Raw genomic sequence first — 26,927 nt, 5'->3', positions numbered from 1 at the left:
TCCATGATCCTTTACTGTCTCCACAATGACCTCATTTAGAAAGGACACTGCAGGGATCCTATCTCCCTGTATCAGCCCCAAAATGAGGTAGGCTTGCAATGAAGAGACCAGGACCTGGACTCCAGCAGGAAGAGATCCAAGTGCACAGGAAAGTGTGCTTGGTTTTGTGTGACGGTGTAGAGTGAAATCAAGGATTCACACTGTTTGTGCTCTGGAGCTTCTCCAAAACTTATATTCTGCCAGACTTGCCTCTATTTATCAAACTTATTTAGCTTGAAGAGTCTGACCATGTGACTACCACCATATAGTATCTGAGATATATTAAGTTTATGTGACTGAACAAATTTATGACTTGAAAGCTTGATCCTTGTCATTGGGGATCCAAGATGTGGACAGATGAAGCAATTTGCCCAAAGTCAAGAAAAGGGTGGGTTACAAAGCTGAGGATTAAAGCACAACCCCTGAGTCCCATGGGGCTGGCCGGCTCCCAGGGTGATCCCTTCTCCAGTGATTGAAAGATCAGTGAATTGCTCTCTAAATGCTTCCAACATGAACTCTCCAAAACACAGCAAATGGGATTTTTCACACTTTGACTAATGAAAGCTTGGCATATGGCATGAAAAATAAAATCCTCACTGCCAGCAGTACATATATATAAAATAATGTTTATTTCTACAGGGCTCGTGAATAAGCAAGGCATTTTTCATCCATGAAAGGCAGTTTCTGTGTGTATGTGTAAGTTAGCAACAACAACAAAACGTATGACTGATGATCCCAATGAACATCATCCCAGTGAGATTCAAATAGTCGTAACTTTTTGCTTCCGAAAAGAAAGTCTCTTTTTTACTTCACCCTGCAGACTTCTGGGTTTATTGTGCCTATATTTCTCTGCTCTTGACAAAAATACATACATAATCTGTCCTTTTGTTTCATGTTTATAGGATAGCTATCATCATAGGGCTAGGCATTTATAGATAGAGATTCAACAAAAGGATGTGCTCAGAAAGCACAGCTCAGATTTTACATTGTCTGCAACATCTACTTCCATATGAAAGCAAAAAGTTTCATAGTTACTTAAAAAGTGGGGAGAGCTCATTCTTCTTGCCAAATCATGATTTTTTCTTATTCTATTGTTTCTTCCCTGCTTTCTCCACATGACCAGTGCTAACACCAGGAGAGACTAGCCTAACTCCTCATGCAGGCAGACTAAAAGTGACTAGACAAACTGGGACCAACAGTACACTATAAACACATTTTGAAAACAGACAGTATTTTCTCTTTGTCTGCTGAAAATGTTTTGAAAAAAGAGTGCACTTAAAATAGTACTTCTGTGATAAACTGATATTGGGATCCTACCACATAGATAAAAGATGACCCGGCCACAGCCTTCCAGTTCACAGCTAACATTTGATACACATATGGACAGAGCTCAGCAGAGGAGCCCTTGTAGGCATTTTAGGGACTTGCAATAGTGTGAAAGGTTTACTTTTTCTCAAGTGCAAAAGGATTACTGGGGCTATTGTAAATTTGCTTCAAAGAAACAAAAGAAGAGCTTTACAGTTCTGCAATAATCAGAAGAAATGTAAGAAGAGATAGGTAAGTTGTGATGTGCTTTAGCATAGCATAGCATCAGGTTTTATTTGATTAATTCTTCCCTACAGCTTGTAATGGAGATACACAGTGTGATTTCAGGGCAGGAGTAGCTTCAAAGTACAATCTGAGTATCACAGATCCAAGCATGCACAGCTGGATCTCAAATATATAAGCCACTTTGAGTTACATAGGAGGAAGGAAAGGGCAAGATTACTATGATCTGAAATGTTAAAGCTTCTTTCTCATGATTAAGTACATTTACATGTTTTACTCAAACCGGCCGAAGTTGTTTCCAGGGAACAGAAAGAAACAAGTAGGACTCCACACTATATGTGTGGGTGTACAACATATGTATGTCCCGCTCCTCATCTGAGGTTTCCTAAAAATAGGGCAAAATCATGTATGGTGATTTGGACAGAGAATTGACAGCATTACAAGAAAATTACAGGTATTGAAAAAGCTGTCTGTCATTTTCCCCCTGTGGGAGAGGACAAGGGATACCAGGTTTCCTCATAAAGGAAGTCAGTCAAATTTCTCCAGCAGTAGGTGCCCTAGAAGACTATGTGCAGAGAGAGTAGCACATACTGGCTGCAGTGGCCCCAGTAGCCCATTTGTCAGGAAACACTGCCACAGGCTGTGTTGACATTGAGAGAAAATACCATCCCTGTGATGACCCTGCAAAAGCATTGCTGTAGTGCTGGAATAAACTTCCAGCCTCAGGGTCTCTCAGCACTACTAGCAGTTCTACCTAAAGCAGAGTCCTCCTCCTTAGTCTAGTGATCTCCTCTCTAATTTTACATCATTTTAGGCAAATCTGTTATTCACACTTTTTAATGGGCTTAGGATGACTTGGAAGGTCTCATGAAGTATTTGCATACAGATCCAGAGGAGCAAGAGTACATTTTGTTCTGGACTACTATTAAAAAACAGTGTGCAGCTGACCAGAACCAAAAAGGCATCTGATGGTCACGCAAAAGGCAGCCAGGTAATATCCCTCCTATCTATACCAACTGGTAAACTGGTACAGTCTTGACAACAGTTTTACTCAGGAAGGACCTTGGACTTGAATACACTCTTGAAGTGTTGCCTGTGCTTGATCTGAAACAGCAGGGAATGGGAATAACCCTTCTCTGAAGACATGAAAGCTTCCTAGTGAAACTAGGCAGCTGAACAGTCTAATTACCTTCATGGTGAGATCACCTAGACCATCTCTGACAAACTCCATAGCTCAGAATGCTAAACCAGCTACTGTTGGAAGAGCTTTCCTCGAATCCACCTGTAGACCCAATCTTCCACTCAGGAAAATGGGGACAGATCATGAAGGAACCACCTGAGCTATACTTGCTGACACATTAAACCTCTACCATGGGAAATTTTTAAAAACAGACTAGATTGGCAGGGAAAGAAATAGCTGACTTTCAGAGGAGGTCTTTCCAAGCACAGGTGGTAGATGAGGCATGTCACACCATAGCACTATCCAGGAATCCTGGAATCATGGAATCATCTTGGTTGGAAAAGACCTTTAAGATCAAGTCCAACTGTTAACCTAGCACTGCCAAGTCCACCACTAAACCATGTCCCTAAGCACCACATCTATGCATCTTTTAAATACCTCCAGGGATGGTGACTCAACCACTTCCCTGGGCAGCCTGCTCCATAAAATGGGAAAGAATAATTTGGGCACAGGATGGATAAGATGAGGTCAGTGGCTATTACCGAGTGCTACTCCCAGCCCTCACTCCTAAGTGACATGGACATCTGGTTGGGATAGTGAAGGTCTGTCTGACCCAACTCTGGTCAGGCTAGATGAAATCTTCGAAATCTTCTTGTGCCAGATTCATGAAACCCAACATACAGACCCATATGGCACTTCAAGATTAGGGAAGTTCAGATCCTGGCCAATTTCTATTGTTAAGCTCACAAAACACTAAGATAAATAATGGAAAATGCTTCAGCTGCTATTTATTTAGGGCAGTTTTGCCATGTGACATCAGAAAATATTCCATGGTGGAGTTTATTAACATAAAAGTGGACTTGGTGAGACTTTGTGATCTATTAAACCTCCAGCTAACTAGACTTTTGTTTATCCAATCAACAGATGGTGTTTTTCTGAACCAGTTATGTTGATTCACAGCACTGAAGTGGTTACTGGAAAAAAGGACCATGAGTTTAATAAGGAGCAGGCCTATACACACGCAACAAATGTAAGCCATATTCCACCAGCTCCAAAAGAAAAAAAAAGCAGCATTTTTTAAACCAAATTACCAAAATATTGGCACATTTTGCATGTCCATTATGTGTGTTCAAAGCTCCTGGAACAGGAATGCTGTTGGTAAATCAGCTACTTCAGACATATGCACCAAGTTATTGCATTTGCTTGGAATATTCTGTTCCAGGTTAGGAGAAAGACACTCACGCATAGACTCCTCTTTCAGAAGCGCTGTCTTGGAGGGCTGGTTTAGCTGTTTTATAATAAAGACTCGTCCCACTTACAGAACCCCTCTCAGGCTTCTCATTAATAAATGCCAATGAACATAATATGATACCAAGGTTGTAGAAACCAATGGCAACCTAGAAACCAGAAGAAAACATACTGAACGACAATAAAGAGTGGAACATTTAAAGGACTCTTGAGCAGCTGAACTCCCAATCATTCTCTGAACACGAAAGAGGTTTGAACTGTTTATGAAATTAAGTGGAGCTTCTGGAACAGCACACTGAACTATGCTGAACAGGAAGAAATCTCTTTGCTTATTAGGACTCAAGGAGATAATCTATTATGCTAGAAAACCAGCTACAGCCTTTGCTATGCAGCAGGGAGATTACTTCTGTTCAGGTGGATGAGTTGCTTTCAGACCTGTTTTCCCCCTATTTCTCTGATTTAATGTGTTTTAGGAATGGGACAGTAATGTTCTGTTTAAGTTGCAGGAAGAAGATCTCAAAAAGAACGGATCCACCATACTTGTATTAGAAAGACAACAGAGAAGGACAGGCTTCTGCCTCCCTGGGCTCAAATCCAGAATATCTTTGAGAGGATGGGAAAAAGAGCTGAAAAACATATAACAGAGCACTAATAGCACTCACCTATCCTATAATTTTGTGTGTATGTATGCATGTATAGACCTATATATGTATATGTGTATATAAACACACTAATATATATAAACACACACACATAGATACATACACCTTCCTAGGTGTGTGCATGTGTAATATTATATACATTCACAAATGCAGACTAAACTTTATACAGAGGGAGAATGCATACCAGAGTCTGACACTGGGAAAGGTTTTCTTCAGCGTATTTACACGCCGAGTCTCAGGCAGGATGTGGTCTGTCATTGCAGAGGCCACAGCACAAGGTGAGACTTTGCAAAATGTAATACAAGCTATTAATGCTGGTTGGTCTGCAAAATTCATACCTAGTCCTTAGAAGGGAGGATGTTAGGATTGAGAGGGGATTTTCTTCAAGAACTAGATTGGTTGTTTCTGGAACACTGAGACAAAAGACACTGAATTGGACACAGGAGGACGAATAGGCAAGGAAATATAAGACAGACTACAGTGACTACATTGTGTTGGTTGTAACACACAGGAAAAAAAGATGTGAAACATTAAAATAGTTGTGATAATTCAGCAGTTTCAGTGTGACAGCCTTAAGTAGTAGAGGCTTGTTCCTCTGACAACTGCATGTTTCAAATCATGAATTGCATGACTGAACAATGATGTTATATGTGAATACAACTGCTAACATCAAAATCAATCTTCTGCAGGAAAATCCGTATTTGCTGTATTTGCTAGACACATCACAGCACAGGTGTCATGGCAAATAACAAGTCATGGCATGATAGCTAGCAGTACAACCGCTTTAGGTTTATTACTTTTAGAGTCCAGGACAGCTACATATAACGCCACCTGTGCATGACAGAGTAGAGAAATCTAATTAGGATCCTTAATTGGACCTGAGCAAGTTGATCTAACATTGAAGTTAACCCTGCTCACAGTGAGGGCAGTTGGACCTCATAAAGTCCCTTCCAACCTAAATTATTCTATGATCTGTAGCGTACAAAAACGTTGAATCTCATCTGCCATCTCTAGCAGGAGCAGAAGACGCCTTCAGCTGCATGCGTGGAAAAAGAAAAAGCTAGGTTCTGACTCTTCCAGTTTTGACACAGGACAGCTTTTGGGACAGTCAGTGGGTCAGCTGGAGTTCCTTGTTACAGGAAAGGTGTAAGAAATGCAGAGACTGAAATCCACTTTGTGCTTTGAAATTCTTCAAAAGAAAGTACACCATGGCAGAGACAGGGAAATACTGATATGGCATGGGCCAACAATATGATATTTTTCCTGGGAGGAGGGCGAGAGAAGAAGAGACAAAAGGGTAGTGAGCCCTGTATGGAACATGTTCTGATAAAAAGTGTTACGCTTCCCTGCATGCAAATACTGATCCCTCACAAGCTGTTTCCTCTCAGATCTAATAATCTTCTTTACCCATTGAAAACACACTGTAATTACAAGTTCCAATGCCAGCTTCTCATTAACAAAGAAATCTGCCCTCTATTGCATGGGATTTTGTTTTGCCTGATTACAGATACTGTTAAAGCCTCCACAAATATTTTTTGTACCCACACGGACTCCTTATTGAATCTGGCTGTCTTCACTTCCTATCTCAGTACAACTTACTTGTTAAGTTGTTGCCTCACCGCACCCCTGAAGTGGTTGCCTTTAAGTGGTTGGTGAAATGATTAATATTTATTTAGTAAAGCTCTTTGAAGATGATACATGACATAAATATCAGCTAACACTATTATGCTTCCAAAAACCAATACAGTTTTTGTAAGATTAAAAGCCTATTCTCCCATTAAATTTCTTGAAATTTCTTAAAACAAAATAATGTAACCTTCCCCTTGCAGTTTATCCCTCTTATCTCTTCACAGTTTTTAATAGTCAGTATTTCCCATCTGATTGCAGCTAATCACATTGTTATACTGCTTTTACAGCCTTGGGGTTTACTACAAAGCTTCTCTATTACTCCAGATAGGCACAAAACAGTAGCAGGTAGGGAGCAATATACATTTTCCAAAGATCAGAACCATTATTTAATGTTTTTGTAAATATTTACTTTAGAAGCAGGCTAAACGTTACTTAAGATTCGTTCTAAACTGCTGTGTTTAAAGGAAAAAAAATCACAAGGACATATGGAACTCATCTGAAGGAGAAAAAATGTTACAACTACACAAAAGAATTAATTTCCCTTGCTGTTACCAAAGAGTTGTCTTCATAACAGCTTGTGGCATGCTTTTGTATCTTAGGTGGAACATCGTGATACATATCATGTGGTTTGTGGTCTTCTCTTCCTACTGCCTGAAGCTCTGGCTGCAGTTTCCCCAACCTGACTGTCCCACCAAATCCATACACGCCCGCATCACGCTCCCACTGGGATTTCTGTTCCTGTTCTGCTCTTTTTTTTTTTTCCCCGCCCCTTCTTCTTAGTCATCTTACCCACAAGCGGCATAAATCAAGGCGAGGCTGTGTTTTCACAGCTAGGGAGTTCTTGCAACATCAGGGCTGCATTCAGGGAAATGGCTGGAAAACTTGCTATACCCCCCCCCACACACACACACCTGCCTTTTGGCTAAGATGAGCACAGTGCCAAAGATGTTTGTTTGTTCTTGCCCTGGGTGCTTTGATACGTATGCCATCAATGAGGGTAATCACCCTACCTCACAACACGGCACCATGACTGAATAGAGCCTCACATCGCCTTAGAGACCTCCCAGGCATCTTCTCCAGCGCGTGAGATGTTGAGTCATGTCACTGGAGATGTCCCTACCAACCTTCTGACAAGGTCCCTCGGTTCTTTCACTACTTTGAAAGAGATTTGGGAAGAAGGTGGAAAGAGGGTGGGCCAAGTCAAAGCCACTCGGTCAGGCAAGCGCAGCCATGTCACTTTGGAAGTGGCATTTGCTGAACACAAGGATGCAGTTTGGTCCAGCTGTGAATGAATGCAGTAGAGCCCATACTACAGTGTCATGGCAGCATCAAGCCTGTAGCTTTTAAATGATTCGTGGCAGTTTAGGGAAAAACAACAGGATACAGTGTTGTGACTGGAATTAGCCCTTGTGGTATTGCACCTGCTAGGACACAGGCTGCACAAGCCTTCCTGCTCCAGACTTCATTTCAGGTGGGTGCTCAGCCACCTACAATGACCGTCCAGCACCCTGCATGCTTGCGGGTGGGCTGGGAGTGAATACTGAGGCACATCTGGGAGAAAGGTGGAGCTGCTGGAGAGAGAGAGGTGGCGTGGGCACGTGGGGCTGCTGGAGAGAGAGAGGTGGCATGGGCACTGCAGCCAGGCCCTGCCCTCCCCCTCCTTGAGGGGTTGTGTCGTCACACCAGCAGTGCTGGGGCAACAAGTTGAGAGGCCCCGGTGTTGTGTCCCTCAAGGGCAGATGGGGCCAGGAGGGCATGTGAGAGCTCACCACCTACAAAGCAGCACACACCTGCCTGCTGCCACCCTGTGTCCCAACAGCATGGGGCCACAGGTGACTCCAGGACACCGGCACCCAGTGCGCCCATGACTCGGTTGTCTCATTGTGCCATTCTGTGCCACAGTGACGGGACACCCTGTGGGCCAAAAAACCTTCTGCCTCCTTCTGTCCCTCCATCTCTTTCTCGCATGTGAACCTTATCCCTCAGGGTAGAACCACAAAATTAAGTATTTCTTTGCAGGAACTAGAAACACCACGAGGAAAACCAATCCTTTGCTCCTTTGCATGATTTTTACCTGGCTGGAAGATCTGGGAGGAGAAGAGAGAGCAGAGGATGATAGTCTCTGCTTAGAAAGGAGTCGCTGGTCCTGACGCTCTCCTGCCTCTGGAGGCCAGGAGCAGAGTCCACCAGATGCACACATGGTGGTTTGAAAGTCCCTTCAGCAGCCCATGCAGCTGCATTTGTTCATCAGTAACCACAGCAAGTGGTGCTCCTCTCAGTCTTCACAGAGCTGTCGGGAAGCCACGTTAATAGCCAGATGGGCCTGAGTCTGCCACCATCCTTGGCAAAACTCCTGCTGGCTCTGCTCTGAGTTTTGCCAGAGCAAGGACCCCGCCTCGTACTAGTAATGACTGTATTTCATCAAGAAAACTTTGGTAGCTTTGATTCTTCTTAATACAGTGAGGAACTTCCCAGTTTTGGAAAGGGCTCACAGTCGTGGAGGTGGTGGGAAGGTTGAGATCCGGATCTGCTCTGTGGCACGTACTGCATACAGCTGGGCTGGGTGGTGTCCCGCAGGGAGAAGGGGCTACGTCCAGTGCCCCAACCCACACCCCTGCCCCACACAGATCCAGAGACAAGAGCTCCTGCAGGCAGCACTGACGGGCGTTGTCAGCCTGTATTCTGCTCTGAAACCCCGCAACTTTAACAGAGATGGACACTTGGGAGGAAGCTTGAACTGCAGCTGCTGCAGTCGAGCGCCTGCTGCAACAACCTCCAAAGAAAGCTCCAGACCCTCAGGGATTCTGGATGTGTTTCTGTCGGCAAGAACCAGCTCAGGTCTGGGAGGAAGGTGCTTCCTCCTGAGGCTTTTCAGTCCAGGTGGATGCTGGATAGCAAACAGCGTCAACGGGACAGATGCACGTTTTGAAAGCACTGAGAGAGAGGTTTCCTTCCATCCTTCTGTGAGGCTGAGGAAGCGGGGGACCCCCCTGGGGCAGCCATACCTGCAAGGATAGCTGAGGCTCAGGGCATGATGCTGCCAGCACCATGCAGGGTCCACGTCCTTGACCTGCCCTCCACCCCTGCGCTCAGCGAGGCTTCGCTGCCTCCGGTTTCAGAGAGGCCAGGGGAAAGCGGCGCCTGTGAGGACGTGTTGCCTCACGCCTGGGAACCGATCGGGGTCAGAGCAGCTAGCGGAGGGCTGAGGAGGGCCGCCTCAGGGCATCCATCCCCTCAGGAGCCGGCTGCTCTGAGTTCCTTCCCGGGACAAGCCCTGTCCGAGCGATTTTGCGACGTTTTTAAAGTGCGGGACTGTCGAAACTTTTCTATTTTCTACTTTTAGTGTTTAAAGACAGGGAAGGGCCACGCAGGTGCCGCCGCGGCTGAGGGGCGGCGGGCGAGGCGGGAACGCCGCCGCCCCTCAGCTGCGGCCACCGCGCGGCAGCGCTGGGCCGCGATCGCCCCCTAGCGGCGGCCCCGGGTGGTGGCCCCTGGCGGGAGGCGCGGGCGGGCCGGAGCGGCTGCGCGAAACTTTCCGCCGGAGCCCGAGTTTGGCCTCCCCGGTGCGGAGTGCGCCGCCGCCCCGCGGAGCAGCGCCCGCCTTTCCCGGGGCGCCGCGGAAGCCCCTCTTCGCCGCTGAATTTACAAAAAAAAGAAAAAAACCTTCTTATTTTTTTACTTTTTTATTTTCTGGCTATTCCCCCTCCTTCCTCCTCCCCAACCGCCTCCCGAACCGGCGGGGCGGGAAGGGAGCTTCTCCGGTCTGCAAAATCAAAGCATGGCGGAGGCTGGCGATGAGAACCGTCCTCCCCAAAGCATCCAGCGCCTCTGACAAGCCCGGAGCCAGAGGGGGTGGGGGTGGGAAAGGGCGGGAGGGGGGAGAGCATGGGAGGGAGGGGGCGGCCAGTCCTTCCCCCTGCACTTGTCAGATGCAGATGGGACTGGCAAAGTTTGTTTGAATAAAAAAAAAAAAAAAGGCCAAAAAAAAAAAAAAGGGGGAAGAGCAGGAGGAGGGGGAGGGAAAAAAAAAAAAAAGATCCTAGAAATCCAAAAAGGCTCATCTGGGAAGGAGAGAGAGGAGAGCGAGAGGAAGCGGGATGCAACTCAACCTGACGCTGATCTGCTTCGTCTTCGGGGGGTTCCTGCCCGACGCCGCGGCCCGGCGGGAGCAGATGGACACGGGGCAGTGCGACCTGCCCCGCTCGGTGAGCCGGGCCGGGCCGGGCCGGGCCGGGGGGCGCGGCCGCTCGGGGATGCGCGGCTGGTCGCGGCGCTCCGCGGGAGCCGCCGGGGCGCGGAGATGGGGAGGGGGGCGCGGGGGGAGGGACCCCCCCCTCCGTGCGTGTGCGCGCGGCCCACGCGGACGCGCGTGGCCCCGCAGGTGTGGCGCTGCCCCGCGTGTCCCCCGCGAGGGGTGCGGTGTGCCGGCGCGCGCGCACGCCCGGCGCGGAAGGGGCCCTCAGGCGGGTGCGAGTCCGGAGGGATGAGGCGGCTGGGTGGGCGCCCGTGGGGGAGAGCGGGGGTCACGGCGGGTCTCTGCCCTACGTGGGCCCCTTCACGGCCCTGGGCTTTGCTCGCCCCAAGCCCGGACGGGGCTCGTGCAGGGAGATGAGGGAGAGGGAGCCCCTGAGGGTGGCGTTCCCCCCGTGGGCTGTCTCTTGCCCCTCTGCCCCTCTGCCACTGACCAGCCCCCGCTGTCCTTCCCACAGCAAGGAGAGCTCAACTCCTTCCTCTGGACCATCCACCGCGATCCCCCCGCCTATCTCTTCGGCACTATCCACGTGCCCTACACGCGGGTGTGGGACTTCATCCCCGACAACTCCAAGGCCGCTTTCCACGCCAGCTCCAGCGTCTACTTCGAGCTGGACCTCACCGACCCCTACACCATCTCGGGGCTGGCCAGTTGCCAGATGCTGCCCCACGGGGAGAACCTGCAGGACGTGCTGCCCCGGGAGCTCTACCGCCGCCTCAAACGCCACCTGGACTACATCAAGCTGATGCTGCCCCACTGGATGACCCCAGACCAGCGGGGCAAAGGGCTCTACGCTGACTACCTCTTCAATGCCATCGCAGGCAACTGGGAGCGCAAGAGGCCTGTCTGGGTGATGCTCATGGTGAACTCCTTGACAGAGACGGACATCCGCTCCAGAGGAGTGCCAGTGCTCGATCTCTACCTCGCCCAGGAGGCCGAGAGGATGAAGAAGACGACGGGTGCGGTGGAGAGGGTGGAGGAGCAGTGTCACCCGCTGAACGGGCTCAACTTCTCCCAGGTAAGGAGACTCCTGGGCCTCATGGCTTATTCCTCCTCGTGTTTTGGTCGGTTTTACAGGGGCAAACCCCAAGCTTGTTGCAGCGGGGCAGGCTTCTCGTGGGCTCCGGTGGCCTTTGCATCAGGCTGCCCATTCTCCATCGTGCCGATCCGTGCTGCCTGCAAAAATCCTGTGATGTGTATGGCGAGTTTATCATGTGTATTATTTATTTGAGAAGCAAACGTCCAGGGTGTGAATGTGTGTGTCCGCTGGCTTGCCACTTGTGAGGGAAACTTACACGCCTCCCGTCCTGTCCTGGAGCTGGGTAAAAAGTGCTTTTGTTTGTTTGTTTGTTTTTAAATAAAGCAGCTCTGTGGTACTTGTCAGGAAGACGATGAAGCATGAACAATGAAAAAAGAAATTTTGACATTGTTCAAATAGATTTAAGTACGTGCAAACTGTCAGTCGTCTTTTTAGTAGTTGCTCCAGGTCAAAAGAAGCTAGCTCACATTGCCCTTATGTACTGGGGGAAATTAAGTGTTCAATATGCATGGATTTTCTTCATTTTAGAACAGGTAAAGTTCAGCAAAAGAAACGGATGTAGATTAAGAAACAAAAGTTATTGGTGTAACTGGACTCCAGAATTCTTTCAGTGGATTTAGCTTTAAACAACCAAATACTAAGCCATGCGATCTATTTCATTTCAGTGGATTAATCAGGAACACAGTCACAGCTATTGACTTTGCTTTGTGAAACTGTTTATATGAAATCAGATTTACTAGAAATTCAGGAAATGAATGTGTGTGGAAGAAAACAAATAATCCTGGGGAAATTTAAGATGGTGTCAGTTACTGCTATGATATTTCGTTTTTAACCTGCTTTTCGTCATTAGTTTTGGATCAGCCTATTTCCAGCCTTATCTTACTGTCCTAGTTTGAACAAAAAAATTCTTGGTGATGTGGGAATAAGGATTAAAGGACTGATCTTTGGTGTGATTAAAATGTCCTTAGAGTGCCTTCACCCCCTTCTCCCCTGAAGTCTAGTGGGAACTGTTTTAAGGGGAAAAAGTCTGGCTTTCACTAACATTTGGTTCACCCGCTATTTCAACCAGAAGTCTAACCCTGCATACAGCCTCCATAGGAGAAAATCGGTTGCCTACGTTTTAGAAAGGATTTTCTTGTTTATCAACAAAAATAATTAAAAGAAAGCCCCCTCAGGACCTTTGCATTAATTAACACACACGCAAAAGAAGGAATTCGTTTTACCCTGTTCTGTTTGAAAGGTTTAAGTGCCTATCCTCTCTGTTGAACCCCTTCTTTAAGGTGAGGTAAAAATAATTAACCATTCCAGATATCCAATAGCATTTGGTTGCATTGGGTCAAAAAAGGTAGTTAGGATCAAGCACGTGAAAGCACTTGGTTAAAAATGTACCACTTGGAAGCCTTTTAAATGTGAATCATATTACATTTTTTTCTTTTTAGAGGGAGAGAGAGCGCGACAGAGAAAAGGGACAGAGTACAAAACTCACTGCTGTTCTTAGCATAATTCTGTTTTTCTCTCATCTCTAAATTTTAAATAGAAACAAAAATTTCCCCTTCTTTTTGCTACAATAATAATTTAAAAAAGAACAGCAAAGGTATTACTGCTATTGGCAAGTAAAGAACAATCATTTATGCAAAAGAGTTTGTGCTGATTAAAAACATACATTACATTTTAATTATTACAGAGAATTGACATTGCTGCTAAAATAGAACAGTGTTCAGGGGGATTTTTCCTAGATTGAAACTTTTTCTGGGAACAAGGCCACCATAACAACATGAGACAAAATTAAACAAAACAAACCAGATATTTATTTTCTTGCTTCCTCTAGATTTCATGCATCCTGACACCTGGCTAGTTGTTTAACAATAGTAATTTGTAATGTTATCACACCGTCTGGCAGTCCTACTGCTTGGTGTATTACTGTGCTAATTTAGTGGAGTGGATTACTATTGCTAGGTTTTGCCTCCCAGTTTCAGGTCTTGGAGCCTTCCTTAGGCAACACATAATTAAAATACACTAAAATGGAAATCAGAAATTGAGCAGCTTTTGTCTTGTAGGGTGTTTGCACAGTTTGATGAGAACATCTGTGATAAATTAGAGTCCCAAATCTGCTAAGGGCATCAGCAGTTTTTACCTGTTTTCAGCATTACTGTTACGGGAATACTGCACGTAATTTCTGCATTCAGAATTCAAGTTTTAAAACTGTGCCTTGCTGAATCATGTCAATACTTTTGTTTCCCCAGTCCCCAATGTCCAGTATTTTTGCCCTAAGCAAATTAAAATAGAAGAAAAAAAGCTTTTTTTTTTCTTTCTTCTCCTCAAAGGCAGCTTTGTGCTACTGCAAATATTTAATCTGACTACATGGACCAAATCTGTTAATCTGATACCGTGAGGAGGAGGAAATCTAGGAGTGGTCCTGGTGTGGTACTTGGTTTTGATCTGCTCTGAAAGAAAGCGGATACACTTGCATTTTTGACCAGGAACGATCTTTGAAACATTCTGTGCGTCGCTTTGAAATGTTGATTGTCTTAGCCGGATGAAAAGATTAAGGTGGCTCATATAATTAGCTGCTTCCTGGAGAGCCAGCTCTTGCAGGTAGAGTACGGCACATTGTTTTCCATTGTAAACCCAGAAACTTTGTAGTTTGATGCTTTGCTCCCCCTGAAATCTCTGCTCGGCGTTTCATGCCGCTCTCCCAAGGCGGCACGGCTCCCATGGCCCTCCTTCCCTGCTGGCTGGCTGCTATTCCGCAGGGCTGGCGGAGGGAGCATCCCCGCTGCTCCTGGGGCTCCGGCAGCTGCTGCTCACACAAAGTCCGGCCCTTGGTATTGTATAGCTGGTGGCAGGGTGTTTGTATCGCAGCAAAAGGCTGGGTTGGGAGCCTGGCAACAGGGGGATTCAGATCAGGTTTGGGTCAGGTTGAAATTTCACTGCTCCTTGGTATACGAAGTTTCAGGTTTTTCACTGAAGGCAGGACAGAAAGAGCTGAGACGCATGCAAAGAAGAGGAAGGAGACAACTTTTCTGGCTGACAGCACAGATGTTTATTTACAGAGTGGCCAGAACAGTGCAAAATCAAGTGGGCCAGGACTGAGAAGAGCTGGTGAGGGGAAGATGGCATTCAGGGCCTTCTCTTGTTGGGATCCTGGCAGAGGCAACGCAGCCAGTGCCACGACAGGCCGTGAGGACTTGTCCATGTGTCCTCCCAGGGTCATCTCGGGAGACGATTAAGCTTTCCCTCCTCTTTGGTACCCTCATGTGGGTCTGTGGTGGAAAGCTCTCCCCAGGCTGACATATACTGTTGTTGGAGTAAGGAGGACGGTGATGGTAACTCACAGCTGCTCAGGTCTGCCTGTGCCCACCCTGATCGCCGAGGGCTGTGGTGGGACCCCCACTCAAGGTGAAAGCCCTTGGGCAGCACCGCATCCCCACTAAAAGCCTGTACAGGTAGCAAGGGGAAGGTCTTATTCCTCTACCCAAACCCCTCTGCCCTGGGGAGATGGATGGCAGCTCTCACTTGTGTTTGATCCTGTTTCTCAGCAGGGTCCCCAGACCAAGACAGTGTTGATATCCCTTCCTCCAACTTAGACATAAAATCCCTCTCCCATCCCATCACGAGCTTGCTCTCTTCAGGGAGAATCTGCATTCAGCTCATGCCAGATGCCCTGAATCCCAAGGTTTGTGAGGGGAGTTTTGTGCTGGGCCAGACTCTGTCCTGACCTGTCGGTCGGGGAAGCTGTCAGGCCAGAGGGGAGCTGCCGGCACCTCCTTTTCTCTCCCTCCGCTGGCTGGGGCTTGTGGAGCCCTGACTTGGGTCTTCTCCGGCCTCTATCATTTCCAACTGCAGGGGGAGATGTTAAATATCAAACTAGTGTTGATTGGATCAGAGACGGCCTCAAAGAAAGAAACCTCAGACCGTGCCAGATTAAACTTCACACTTCACCATTCTTCCCTTTTCATTTCTCTGCCGCCTCATTCTCTGCACAAATAAACCTCGTCTCCCTGCTTTCTACCAATGAGACAGCATTCAGGGGGCAGGAATGACTTTGTTAACAAAATCAGTCTTCATTTCCCAGGTCCTGCTGTTCCATCAAACCCTGGGACATGGCAGCTTTGATTACTCTAGTGATAGGATTAGAGGGAGAACAAGTGCTGGTTAATAAAAGGTCGATGGGTGGTCTATCACGTTTGGTCACTGACAGATCTGCAGTCTTGGAGCTGGACCTTCAGTGGCAAAACGGCACGACACAGTAATACATAGACAGGGCCACAGCCTGGACTTGCTATTCCATCTCCCCTGTCCCCTTGAAAAATTAAACATTTCTGTGATCACAAAGCTGGGACTCTCGGAGCTGACTTCAAGGGAAATTTGCCTGTTTGTACTAATGAAAGATCCAGGCTCAAAGTTTTCCAAACTGGATTAAAGGTCTCAGTTTCAGAGCTAGTTGACTTAGTTTGACAGTCTATGTAGTTTATTTGAAGGAGTCTTATTGATTTTTTTTTAATTTTATTTTTTATAGGAAAAGTGGGTTTTGCCTAATATAAATTGTGCCCTTTTGCTTTTAAAAAATTCAGGCTTCATGAAAAGGGCAGGAGTCATCAAAAATAGTTTAGTATGTATCATCTGGTTTGATTGCTGAATATTGTTGAAAGAAATATTGTCAAAAGGTTTGATTATACGTAGTTATACATAGTGCACATAGTTTTTAGCTTGCTGGGTTTAATTAAACTATCACCCCATTTATCCCCTCCCAGGGTAAAAAAAAATTCCCCTGGTGAAATTAACCTTGGGGTAGAAATTCATACAGCAGAAATAGAAATCCTTCCATTAGCTCATTTTGAATACTAGTGGAGCTGCTTTACATCTTTACCAGGGGAACTGCTGAGGGTGAAACTATGCAGGTATTAAAACTACAGTAGTCACAGTAACACCTGAAAGGATCAGCAGCTGACGTTTTATAGCTGTAACTAACTGTACGTGTTGCTCTTTACAGGCAGTTACTGTGTGCTTCTTCACCACAGCCCCCTTGAAAGGCCCACCCTGGCATTTGATGCCTATTAAGAAAAAATCCAGTCAGTTAATGATGGCTCGAGGGGCAGCTGGCAATTCATCTATTGTATTTATTGTGTATATAACTGCGAGAAGTGTTTGTAGAACAGGTTAGATATGAGCCCTTCCTTTCCCTCTGATCCCTCACACCTCCTTTGGTAAGATCCAAGCCCAGGGCAGGTGTACCTGCCTCCTAGGAGCAGATCTGAAGAGGATTCTGCTGGTCGATTTGTTCACAAAATTATGGGTGCTGCTTGTGTTCATTTTTAGGAAGGAATTGCATCTTTATAAAGTGGGCTTTGAAAGGAACAAACACACAGAAAATAGTGGCGAACTAGCCTGGCGCTCAGGGGAGTCCCTCCCATGTTTGAGGCAGCTGAACGTTACCGATATATAGAAGTCAAACAACAGAATTGTGGCATTTTTTCCTGTGTGTGTGGTGAGAGGTGAGTTGAGGTCAGAGCATGGTCTGACTCAGAGGATGCCTGGTGCTGGTGGCAGGGAGCCCTGGTACTGCTGCATGGGGAGCACCCAGGCACATGCCTTGCTCCTTGGAGGAGATTCACTCCCCAAGTTCTGCTTTGGGGAAGGGGATCAGAAGAGGGACAGATGACCCAAATCCATTGCTGTACTCTGGCACTAACGCTGCTTTCAAATCCCTGTGGGATCTCCCCTGGAGCAGTTTGCCACCTCCGAGCTGCGCACCCAGTAAGTGCAAAATACCCCCCTCTTCAGTAAATGATATTTCCACAGCGATGATTTTCTCTCTGTTTGTTGTCTGCTGTCAGTTTCTGATGCTGTTGCAACAGCAGTCAGGATCCAGCCCCGGGCCCAAGAGTGCTTTGCTTATAAACAGAACGAACCATTGACCTTAAAAACCTCAACTTCAAGTATAGTGCAACCTACAGTCCTCAGAAAGTCTTTAACAGCCTCCCCTCAGCTCCCTAGTGAGTAGCAATCCGTGTTATAAAGCTAGCCCACATCATTCAGGCTAGTCAGAGGTTCCTGTATTGAAAAGGCCAGAAATGATCTTAAGCAAGGGCACTCATTCACCTTGCACTCCTGTGGAGACGGAGATCGGTGGCAGGGCTCCTGGCAAAGCATATTTGGGAACTTCAGAGGGATGTACTGTAAAATAACAGGTTTCCCCTGTGCTGGGCTTTACACTGCAAACCCTTATTAATCTCTTCACTGTCATTAGCAGTTGATGAGACAGGTAAAAGGCAGAAGAAATCACAGACTTACTGCTTGAGCCATGTGAAATTGGTGTGATTTCTTTCATCTTTTGGTTGCATTAGAGGGGTTCCCTGCATGCTTGGATGACTGTAAAACGACTTCCCCAGAGCACATTGCTTAGGATAGGAGAAAACCAGAGATTTTCAGCAACGACCAGTGTTTCGGGAACTTCATTTTTTTTTTAACTTTCAAGAGCCAGCATTAGAAGAGCTCTAATTTTCAGGGAAAGATACCTGCCTTGTGTCCCTACACTTTGCCAAATTCCTCTTTCAAGACGACAAGCAATTCAGATCCTAGATGCTACTAGACGTAAATTCCGCAGAAAGCACTGTGCGTTGATCACCATCAGTATCTTTCTGAACCTCTCAAATTACTTATAGGGTGCAGTCTCTAAGACATTTTTCTGAACATTGCAACAATTTGTCAACCTAATATTCTTTCTGTAACCCATAAAGCATTACGGCTTCCAGCTCGCTTGAGACACCAGAAATTAAACTGGTGCCTGCAAAGCTTAAAACTGCAGATATCAGTGTTTGAACTTAATATCTCCGTTCTTGGACTGGAATAGGAACAAGGCTATACTCTCTGCAGAGTGGGAACAGACATGCAACTAAAATGCATGTCTGGTTGTTTCTGTCACAACAGCTAGTAGTTTTGGTGTCTCATTCATGTCTGTGGATTTGCTTTTTCTGGTATTCAAGAGAACATTATAGCTGCCTTGTGTTATTGGTATTGTTTATTGGATCTAGTTGTCATTGAAATGCACAGAGAATTACAAGTGACACGGTTAATACCTGTGTCAGAAGCTCAAGCAGGAATTAGCACAGATGACTGCTGCTTTTATCACTAGTTACTCCAACAACAGTCCTTACCATTTGGGTTTCCAATTTTTAGAGCTTCTGCTGCAAGTCATTTCAGGACTTCTAGCACAATATAAATGAAAGTTGCTAAAAACTCTAAATTAAAACCATGTGTTCAGCATTTTGGGATGGATGTTCTATGACTTGAGGAGGCTCATTAGCAAAAGTATTTTTAGTTTGAATGAGATCAAAGACCCTAGATTTTCCACTCTGAGGGTCATTTAACATAGGCCTAGACACCCCATTTCTCATCATACATAGACTCCCATAGGCTAGTTATGCCTGAAGAAATCATCAGCCCTGATATATTGTAATTAGATTTATTATCAGTAGACCACTGCTGATCACCTCTGTCCAGGCACTGCAATGATACTGAGGGTTGAAGAGTCTTGCAGATATCAAAAGAGAGTTTTATTACTGACTTCTTCAAAACCAGGATTGCAGCCCATGCCAGTGAGTAGCGGTGTTAGATGTGAAAGACCACTGGTATGAATCAAATCCTATATGTTATACTCATTCCAGAGTGTCCCTTGAAGTCAGGGATAACACTGAACCATTCCCAGAAACTCCTATTGGCAAACAGAGAAGGGATTGTAAAAAAAAAAAAAAAAAAAAAAAAAAAAGAAAGTGTTCTAATTCCTTCTTTTCCTAGGCTCAGTTAATATGGAAGTTAGGAAACCTTTCAAATGAATTTCAGTCCAGAGGTTCTTCATGCTTGGGCATCCCCTGCAAAATCACAGAGTTCATTGAGACCGGCACGGAGAAAAGCTGGCAATTCAGTCACAGCCAACATGTTAGCTGTAACAACACAGTTAAGGGAATAACATTAAAGGCTTTACATTTTCCCCAGATTGCATCAAACTTGCTTCTTCTACCCTAACTCTTGTATTGGGGTACCCGTTGGGAGACACAGATATCCCCAATCAATACATAACACAGAGAAGAACCTGCCTTCATAGAGCAAAGCGATATTCATCAGGCTCCGTTCGTGAGCCAAGGAATGAGAAAAAGGAAACAAATCTTCACGTTATTTTCAAACCTCTTTCCATTTTAATAAAAGTCAACTTATGAGGAATACAGGGAAAATATTTCTTTAAAGTAGGAGATTCTATGTCTTGAAAGTATTCCCTCAATATTTTAGAGACTGTATTAAATCCAAGGTCTCCATTAGGCTCCCTCACTTTTGTTAACAATCACAATGAAGACTGATTATTCTCTGTACACTTTCTGCCACCACACAAATTTTGCTTTCCTTTGATTTCTTGCAGGCTTTTCCTATTACAGGTGACAGCATAATAGTGATGGGGAATATTTATTTAAATGTGAGACAAAATGCTCACAGTATAGGAGTTTGCAGAGTCAGCAGAGGGGGAGAGGGCAAAAGGGTGATTTGAGAAACATGCCCGACTTTTTGAAGGTCTTTGTATTTCTGGCATGCGATTGATTAACAATTTTAGAAATGATCGTTGAGATTAATGTTATTCCAGCAGTGAAGTGTGATGGGACACGTCTCAGTGTGTCCCGTTGGTTCTAAAGCACTGGTAAAATCATCATAGCACTATTAATTGTGAAAGAGCTAAGCCTTACACCCTGTGAAGAGCTGGTCCTGACTCATTGGGAGCCAACTGGGATGCTAACTTGTAGTTTACTTTCAAGTTAAGGTAATTCTTTATTTTTGGGATATCACAGGAACAAGAGAGGTGCAAGTATGCTAAAGGGTCTCAAAATGATTGTTTTTATAAGAGTTAACTATACAGAAAGCCCTTCTTTTTCATAATGACTTTATTTCCTGATTAATACAGGAAAAAGCTAGAAAGAACATTCTCAAAAAAGCTCATCATTTGCTTGCTGAAGAAGATAACTCACTAGGACATAGAATCAAACAAAGTCAAGGTCCTAGTACCAAGTTATGGCCAAAACAATTCTAATATGGCCTGGCCTTCAAACAACTGGGATGCTCTATTGGTAGACAGTTACAAGCAAAGTGAAGTTCAGTTCCTTCAGCATTTCTGCTTTCCATTTGCAGAATACCAGGGAGATATTTTCTCCCTGGTGTGAGCATCAGGCTGTGAGACCAGGTTATACCATCCTGAAATAATCCAGGTCTTTTGGTGGGGAGATGAAGTTCAGAGGTTCAAGGCAGCAGGCATTCACAGGCATGAAACACTATTCGACTTTATGGATTGGCTTGTGGCTGTATGCAGGCTTGCACTGACTAGCTTTTTACTCAGCTAATTGTGTGAGGCCAGGGAGGATTTTCTTTATTAACTCAAGTGGCTTGGCTGTGAAATGAGACATACTGTACAGTATATAATTCAAGCTCACTTTCAAAGGCATTTTTGTTGAAGCTGGGTATCCAGAGAGACCTGAGCCTTTAACATGTATGCATCTGAAACATGCTCTAGAAACTTAATAATTTAAGGTCAGCATTTACACTGGTTCATGTTCCAGTAATGGAATAGTGCTTGCTTTAAAGAAATAGTCTATTTATATCTTAATGTATAAAGGTGTGTTTTTTCTGAGAAAGAAACTGACTGCTTTGAGCACTTGCTGTGTGTTAACTATGACTGGATAAGCTTGTAAGAGAGCAAATTATGGCTCTGAAGTTGAAAGAAAGCATAGTTGGGTGTACATTCTCAAACCTGAAAGTATTAGTTGTTGGGAATCACTTGTGGTAGTACCCTTTTGTGTCTTGGGAAGTACAAAGAGCTATAATTTCCCAAAAGGTGTCATATTTTGGCATATTTTGGATGGATTTTCTCATTACTGACAAAGAGATCCCAGTGGAAGATATCCCTAGGAATGCAAAACACAATCACCAAAACCCATACAAGATCCCTTATCATGCTCTCTCTAAAGCTGTTGCAGATTCATTTGAATTACACTGGAAAGATTTATCTCTTATTAATGGAGTGCTCTTCATTTTTTAAAATTGAGTTGTTGTGCAACACATCAAATAACAATGTCATAACACATCGTAAATCAGTTTCCTCACTGAAGGATTCTAGGTGAGTTAATCTAACATCCTGGACACGGTTCATGAGCAGTTAATTTTAGCAGTTCTCTTTGATATGTATCAGTTAAGGCAAAGCAACTCCAGCCATTACAGAGTAGAGTCAAAACTGGTTAATGGCAAAGCAAGTACAGACAAAGATTGTTCAGAGATAAAGCCTTTGGCAGATCATTCAAGGGATCTTTTCTTTATATAGAACAATTGTAGCTCTAATACCAGCAGTGCAGACACTCTGGGACAAAGAGAAAACACACACACACCCCCCCCAAACCACAGAAGAAAACCACACACACCACTTGGTACTTGCATCTAACAAGAAAGTCAAGCTAAAGTTCACCAACCCTGACGCAGTTACCAAAGAACTCCATGGCAGGCAATGAGATGGGAAGAAATACCCCCAAGAAGGCATTCAGGAATTATTCCCATTGTTAGTGGGAGAAACTGAGAACGTTGATTTGAAACACAAAGTCATCTGGCAGCCTGCCAAATGCCATTTATCTCAAGGTCATGCAACATAAATAACCCCAAGGGTTAGCTCTAAAGCAGAGGAACAGGAGGTAGCTAAACAAAAATAGGGGAAGGGATTGCTCTCTCTTCCCTGTGGATGTTCAGCATGCTACTGACTAGGTTTCAAGGCCTGGCACTCCTAATGACTCTGGCATATTAAGGGTAGTAAAACACACCAAGAGCAAGGGGTACAGCTGAACATAGCATCGTGGAAGGGACTGTGGTTTGAGACCAAGCCACTAAGCTGTCATGCATTTTCTGCAAGAATTAGTTAGGGAGACTAATTGAAAAGGAAAAGTCAGCCAGAAAAAAATTTCCTCTTGGAAGTTTAAGTCTGGAAAGATTGATCCCTGTTATACAGTAGGGACAAACAACTTTTATTTACTGTTCGACTGGGTGGTCACATGCATTTTCCCATTCTTCCAACACACCAAGTATCAGCGCTTTATTACATTTTTTAAGAGAAAAACAAGCTTAGCAACTGTCATGTCTAGTAATCCATCATCCCTATCAGTCAGGGCAGGAAGGGGTGTGTTTTGCCGACATTGCTTAGACCTGAGAGTATAGCTTTGAAGATACCAATGGAGAATCCCAAAAGACTTGGCACCTGTTCTTCTGTTCTCTGGGGTAAAGATCAGTGCGGTTCCCATTAAAACAAATTAAACAAGTATGCAGTCCTTGAACCTGGAACCCAAAACCATATCCCTGTGGTCCTTGAAATGGGGCAAGATGTCTTTCCCACTGGTTTATGTAGAAAGGAGTTTTGTGTAGCCATATAATTCATTGAGAGAATTAGGAAGAAAAAGAAGTTGATTGATATTCTTCTAATTTACTTGTGATTTAGATAGATAGGCTTAAAAAGCAGACTGAGTCACTTGTGGTTTCATGTTGAATTCCTGATGCCATGAAAAAAATTAACTCAACTCACCAAGTCAGAAGGAGAGTTTCAAATGGAAAGTGTTTTGATTCAGCTTTCCATTTCCTGATTCAGCCAGCACTGCCAGAGATCACTGTACAGAGTCCTGTACATCTGTATGGTCTGAACATTGTTCCTTCCAAACAGGAAGGATGCAAGCTGGGCATCTGGATAAGGAACCCTGATCCTTGATATGTACGTGTAGGACAATTTTATATCAGTAGGCCTTACATAATGTGTTGGAAACTGAGGCATGACTTCAGAAGCTGAAATATCCCAAATAAGTTATTATATCTGGAGCTAAGACTGTGATTTATCCATCTACAAATTTCTCTTATCCCTTTCAACTTAATTAATTCTCATAGAAAAAGAAATATTTGTATGTGGAGGGACTAGAGTCAAAGAGATGGTGATATGAAGGAGATATCTATGAAAGTCCAGGCTGACTGCAAACTCCAGAGTTTACAGTTCTTCAGGAGAGGGATTATGGGACACATCTCCATCCCTTGGTAAATAGAGCAGCTCCACCCATCTTTGCACCCTGGTTTAGTCCCTAATGAAACTGATTTTCTGAAACACAAATGATCTTTAAAAATGGCAGACAGCATAGAATTGCATCATTTGCAATGAACCAACGGCTTTTGTGTTGCAATGACTTTTGTTGAGGGATTATTGTGTTGAAAATCCAGTGATTTTGGCACAGGCTGGAGAACTCAGCAGTTCCACTTTGCATGTCCTGCCATCATTCAACAAGCAGACCCTGTTGCTAGACATTGCAGTAGGGCAGCCAGTTGGCTTCTTCCAACCTCCTTAGGTTTCCAGATGTCATAACAAAATGAGAGAGAGAGACTTAGCCATCTTCCATTTGTTTATGCTGGAGCTGCTAGGCAGAGACCAAGCCACAACACTGCACAGCTTTTCAAAAAGGACTTAATAGGCCTCTCTATAAAGACATCTAAATATTTGCTCCAGTGACATTTATCGCATCACACGTCTGGCGCGAGTGTTTCGTCCTTGTTTTGCTTGCATGTTTGGATTCTCTTATAAACATTAATGAAGTGCTTGAATACAAATGAATAATCCTCCCCCCTTCTTCCCACCCTGGAGGGGAGGGGAATGGGAGGCCATGAAGTAATAATAGTTCAACATTCAGCCCATAATTGCTCAGTACATTTTGATGACAGCTTTCGTTCTCACATGCTTTAAAAGACTTTATTCGGTGTGTACATCCATGCAGAAGGCATTGCACCTTTCTTCAAAGGCAGCTGCAGCTGGGGTTGGGGTAGGAGGCAGTTAGCACACAGCAGTGTGTCATTTGATGTTTGATTAGTCGTAGCAAGTTGACCTGCTGCTGGGTTCCCAACAGGACAGCAGAATTGTGCCCCATCTACAAGGCTTTTAATAGAGGATATATTTAATATATTCTTCCCTAGGCATCTGCTTTTGGCTACTGGCTGGACAGAATAATGGGCCTGAAACACCTCAGATCTAATGCCATATGGCTGTTCATCTACCTCTTGCTGGAGAACTGAGGTCATTTAATAGGTATTTTGCAATTATCTACAGCTTGAATGTGACTGGAGACAATGTGCTTCCATGTAGCCCCTTCTGTTCTGTCACTGCCTTTCTGGAGGACATAGGCCCTAGAAAGTGGGCAACTTGATCTGGGTTTTTATTTGTGCACTAACGGTGAGGGGGGAGCATGGGTAAGGAAAGATTGACCCAATCTTGACTCCATAGGTGGTTACCATGGGGCAACCTTTACAATATTTTTATATTGCCTAGGGTATGAGGCCATAAAACAATGTCTTAGATGCCTGTTTCCTGCTCATAAGAGGGGTGAAGTTGTGAAGCATGTCAAGACTTCATCTCTCAACCTGCTCCACACTGAGGGAACATTGAGTATCTCATTCCTGTGTGGGAGCAGTTACAATACTACTCCTTTCTCCCCGTGCAGTTCAAAATGTCACAGTATCTTCCATGCACAATGAATTATCATGATCTCCTGCCAGGTGGGACAGTGCTTTGCTCAAGACCTTACTAAGTGTCTTTAGTTTCTGCAGCTGGGCTTGTAGGAGCAGTGGTTTGGCTTGCGTGGAAGCCAATAATAAAATAAACTCTGTTTTAGCCAAGAGGATCTATTCAGAAATTCCCCTAGCTCATGCAACTAAGCTCTCAGTTCTTTGTTAAGAGCAAAACTGCTGTATTTAGGCTGTGGGACATAAAAGAAGTAACCAATGCCTAGAAAGTAATCAAAAGTTCATTCTTCAGACAATCTTTAAGAAAAAAAATCATTCTGTACAAGACATCTGCGAGTTTGTTGTCTACAATAGTACTAAGTGCAAAGGATTTATTTCCCAATAATCAGGCTTTGGGAGGTCAAGATTAATACCCAAGAGGAAAAACAATGCATGTGTTTCCTTCATCTGAGTGATTAGGTATAAAATGGGTTAAAATTAATACTGTCTTTGGATCAGCATATATATGAAACTATTCAGTCTGCACATACTTGTGTACTATTAAAAAGTGCCTGTCAACTCCATTAATTATTAAATTGCTTATTCAGTCTATACATTCCTTGCATAAATCCATATCAACTTTGCCTCTTTTAACAGTATTTGTTTATATGAGCTGGAACTCTCAATCCTGAGCAGTCTAAAACGCCTCTTGAATTAATTTCTTCATCTGTGCCTACAGGGACACAGCCTAATTGCTATTGAGAGGATACTCCATGGGGTGCTTTTTTGGTGGGGAGTTGAGAGTAACAAAATTGTCTAGAAAGGTGTTCTCTTGTCACCTCTGTCCATGTTGATAATTAAAATAGAGGAGACTAAAATTATTACAGTTCTCAGCAACTGTGAAGTGCACACTAGAAAAAGAAAAAGCTAGGAGAAAGGGACAGAAAAAAGAATTTGCTGATATTTTTGTCATCCTCTGCCTGATGTGCCAACACTAATGGAGGCTTTTTTTTTTTTTGTTGCTAATTTGTAGTCCAGTGCATTCCAGGGTCCCCGTCGCTCAACCATTCTGCCTTTCGCTCGTTTGTTGGAACGCAAACATGGAAGTGTATTTGGAACTCACTGGAGCCTTAAAAAAACAATATCAGGGCAAGCTGCCAGATCAGAATTTAATACACAACATATGTTTACAGGGTTATAGTCTATTGCCGTGCTGGCTTTAGCAGCGCTCCAGTGTGAAGTAGAGTAAATGCCTTCCAAGACCTTTTATCATCCATCGTGCTTATCAAAACAGTAAAAATACTGTTTTTATTTCAGCAAACATGCCTTTCCTCTTGTCTGAAGCCCTTTGAATTCCCCAACGCATTTGGGATCAGTGGAAGAGTATGTCCTTGGTCTTGTTTGTCTAGTTCTCCTCCTCTTCACAAGAACTCATCTCTCTCAAGGCTGACTGGGTTCATCCCCCAGTTTGGCAAGCATCCCTGAACAAGACCCGTAGTTTGTAAGGAGAGAGTAATATTGACCATCATCTGCCTTGTGCATTTGTAGTGGCACTCTGTAAGGAGTCTATGAAGAGGAACGGGTTGTCCAAGTGTAAGACAAAGAGGATTTAAGTGAATGAGGTGTTTTAAGCTATCTTGGGTTACCTCAGCTTGTCCAAAGGCAAGAGGTGCCATTGATTCACACTTAGTTCAGGCCATGGGCTGTAAAGAATTAGCCAGCAGTGATTCAGTTTACCCGTTGTCACTTTTTAATATCCTGAGTTGGCCATTATCAGATTTGAATCTCAAT

General features: G+C 44.5%; 1 protein-coding gene across 1 annotated transcript in view; it reads left to right on the top strand.

Annotated features, from left to right (window-relative positions):
- Positions 1-9,889: 9,889 nt before the first annotated feature.
- TRABD2B (TraB domain containing 2B) overlaps positions 9,890-26,927 on the top strand; it is a 295,290-nt gene continuing 278,252 nt past the window's right edge. The window contains exons 1-2 of the mRNA XM_054834247.1: positions 9,890-10,511; positions 11,016-11,576. Coding sequence (XP_054690222.1) covers positions 10,404-10,511; positions 11,016-11,576 — 669 coding nt within the window. The 5' untranslated portion in view covers positions 9,890-10,403. The remainder of the gene's footprint in view (positions 10,512-11,015; positions 11,577-26,927) is intronic.

Source organism: Grus americana, chromosome 8, assembly GCF_028858705.1.
Source record: "Grus americana isolate bGruAme1 chromosome 8, bGruAme1.mat, whole genome shotgun sequence".
NCBI classification, from domain to species: Eukaryota; Metazoa; Chordata; class Aves; order Gruiformes; family Gruidae; genus Grus; species Grus americana.
The sequence above is the reverse complement of the archived record's forward strand: the minus strand, read 5'-3'. Positions and strand labels throughout refer to the sequence as shown.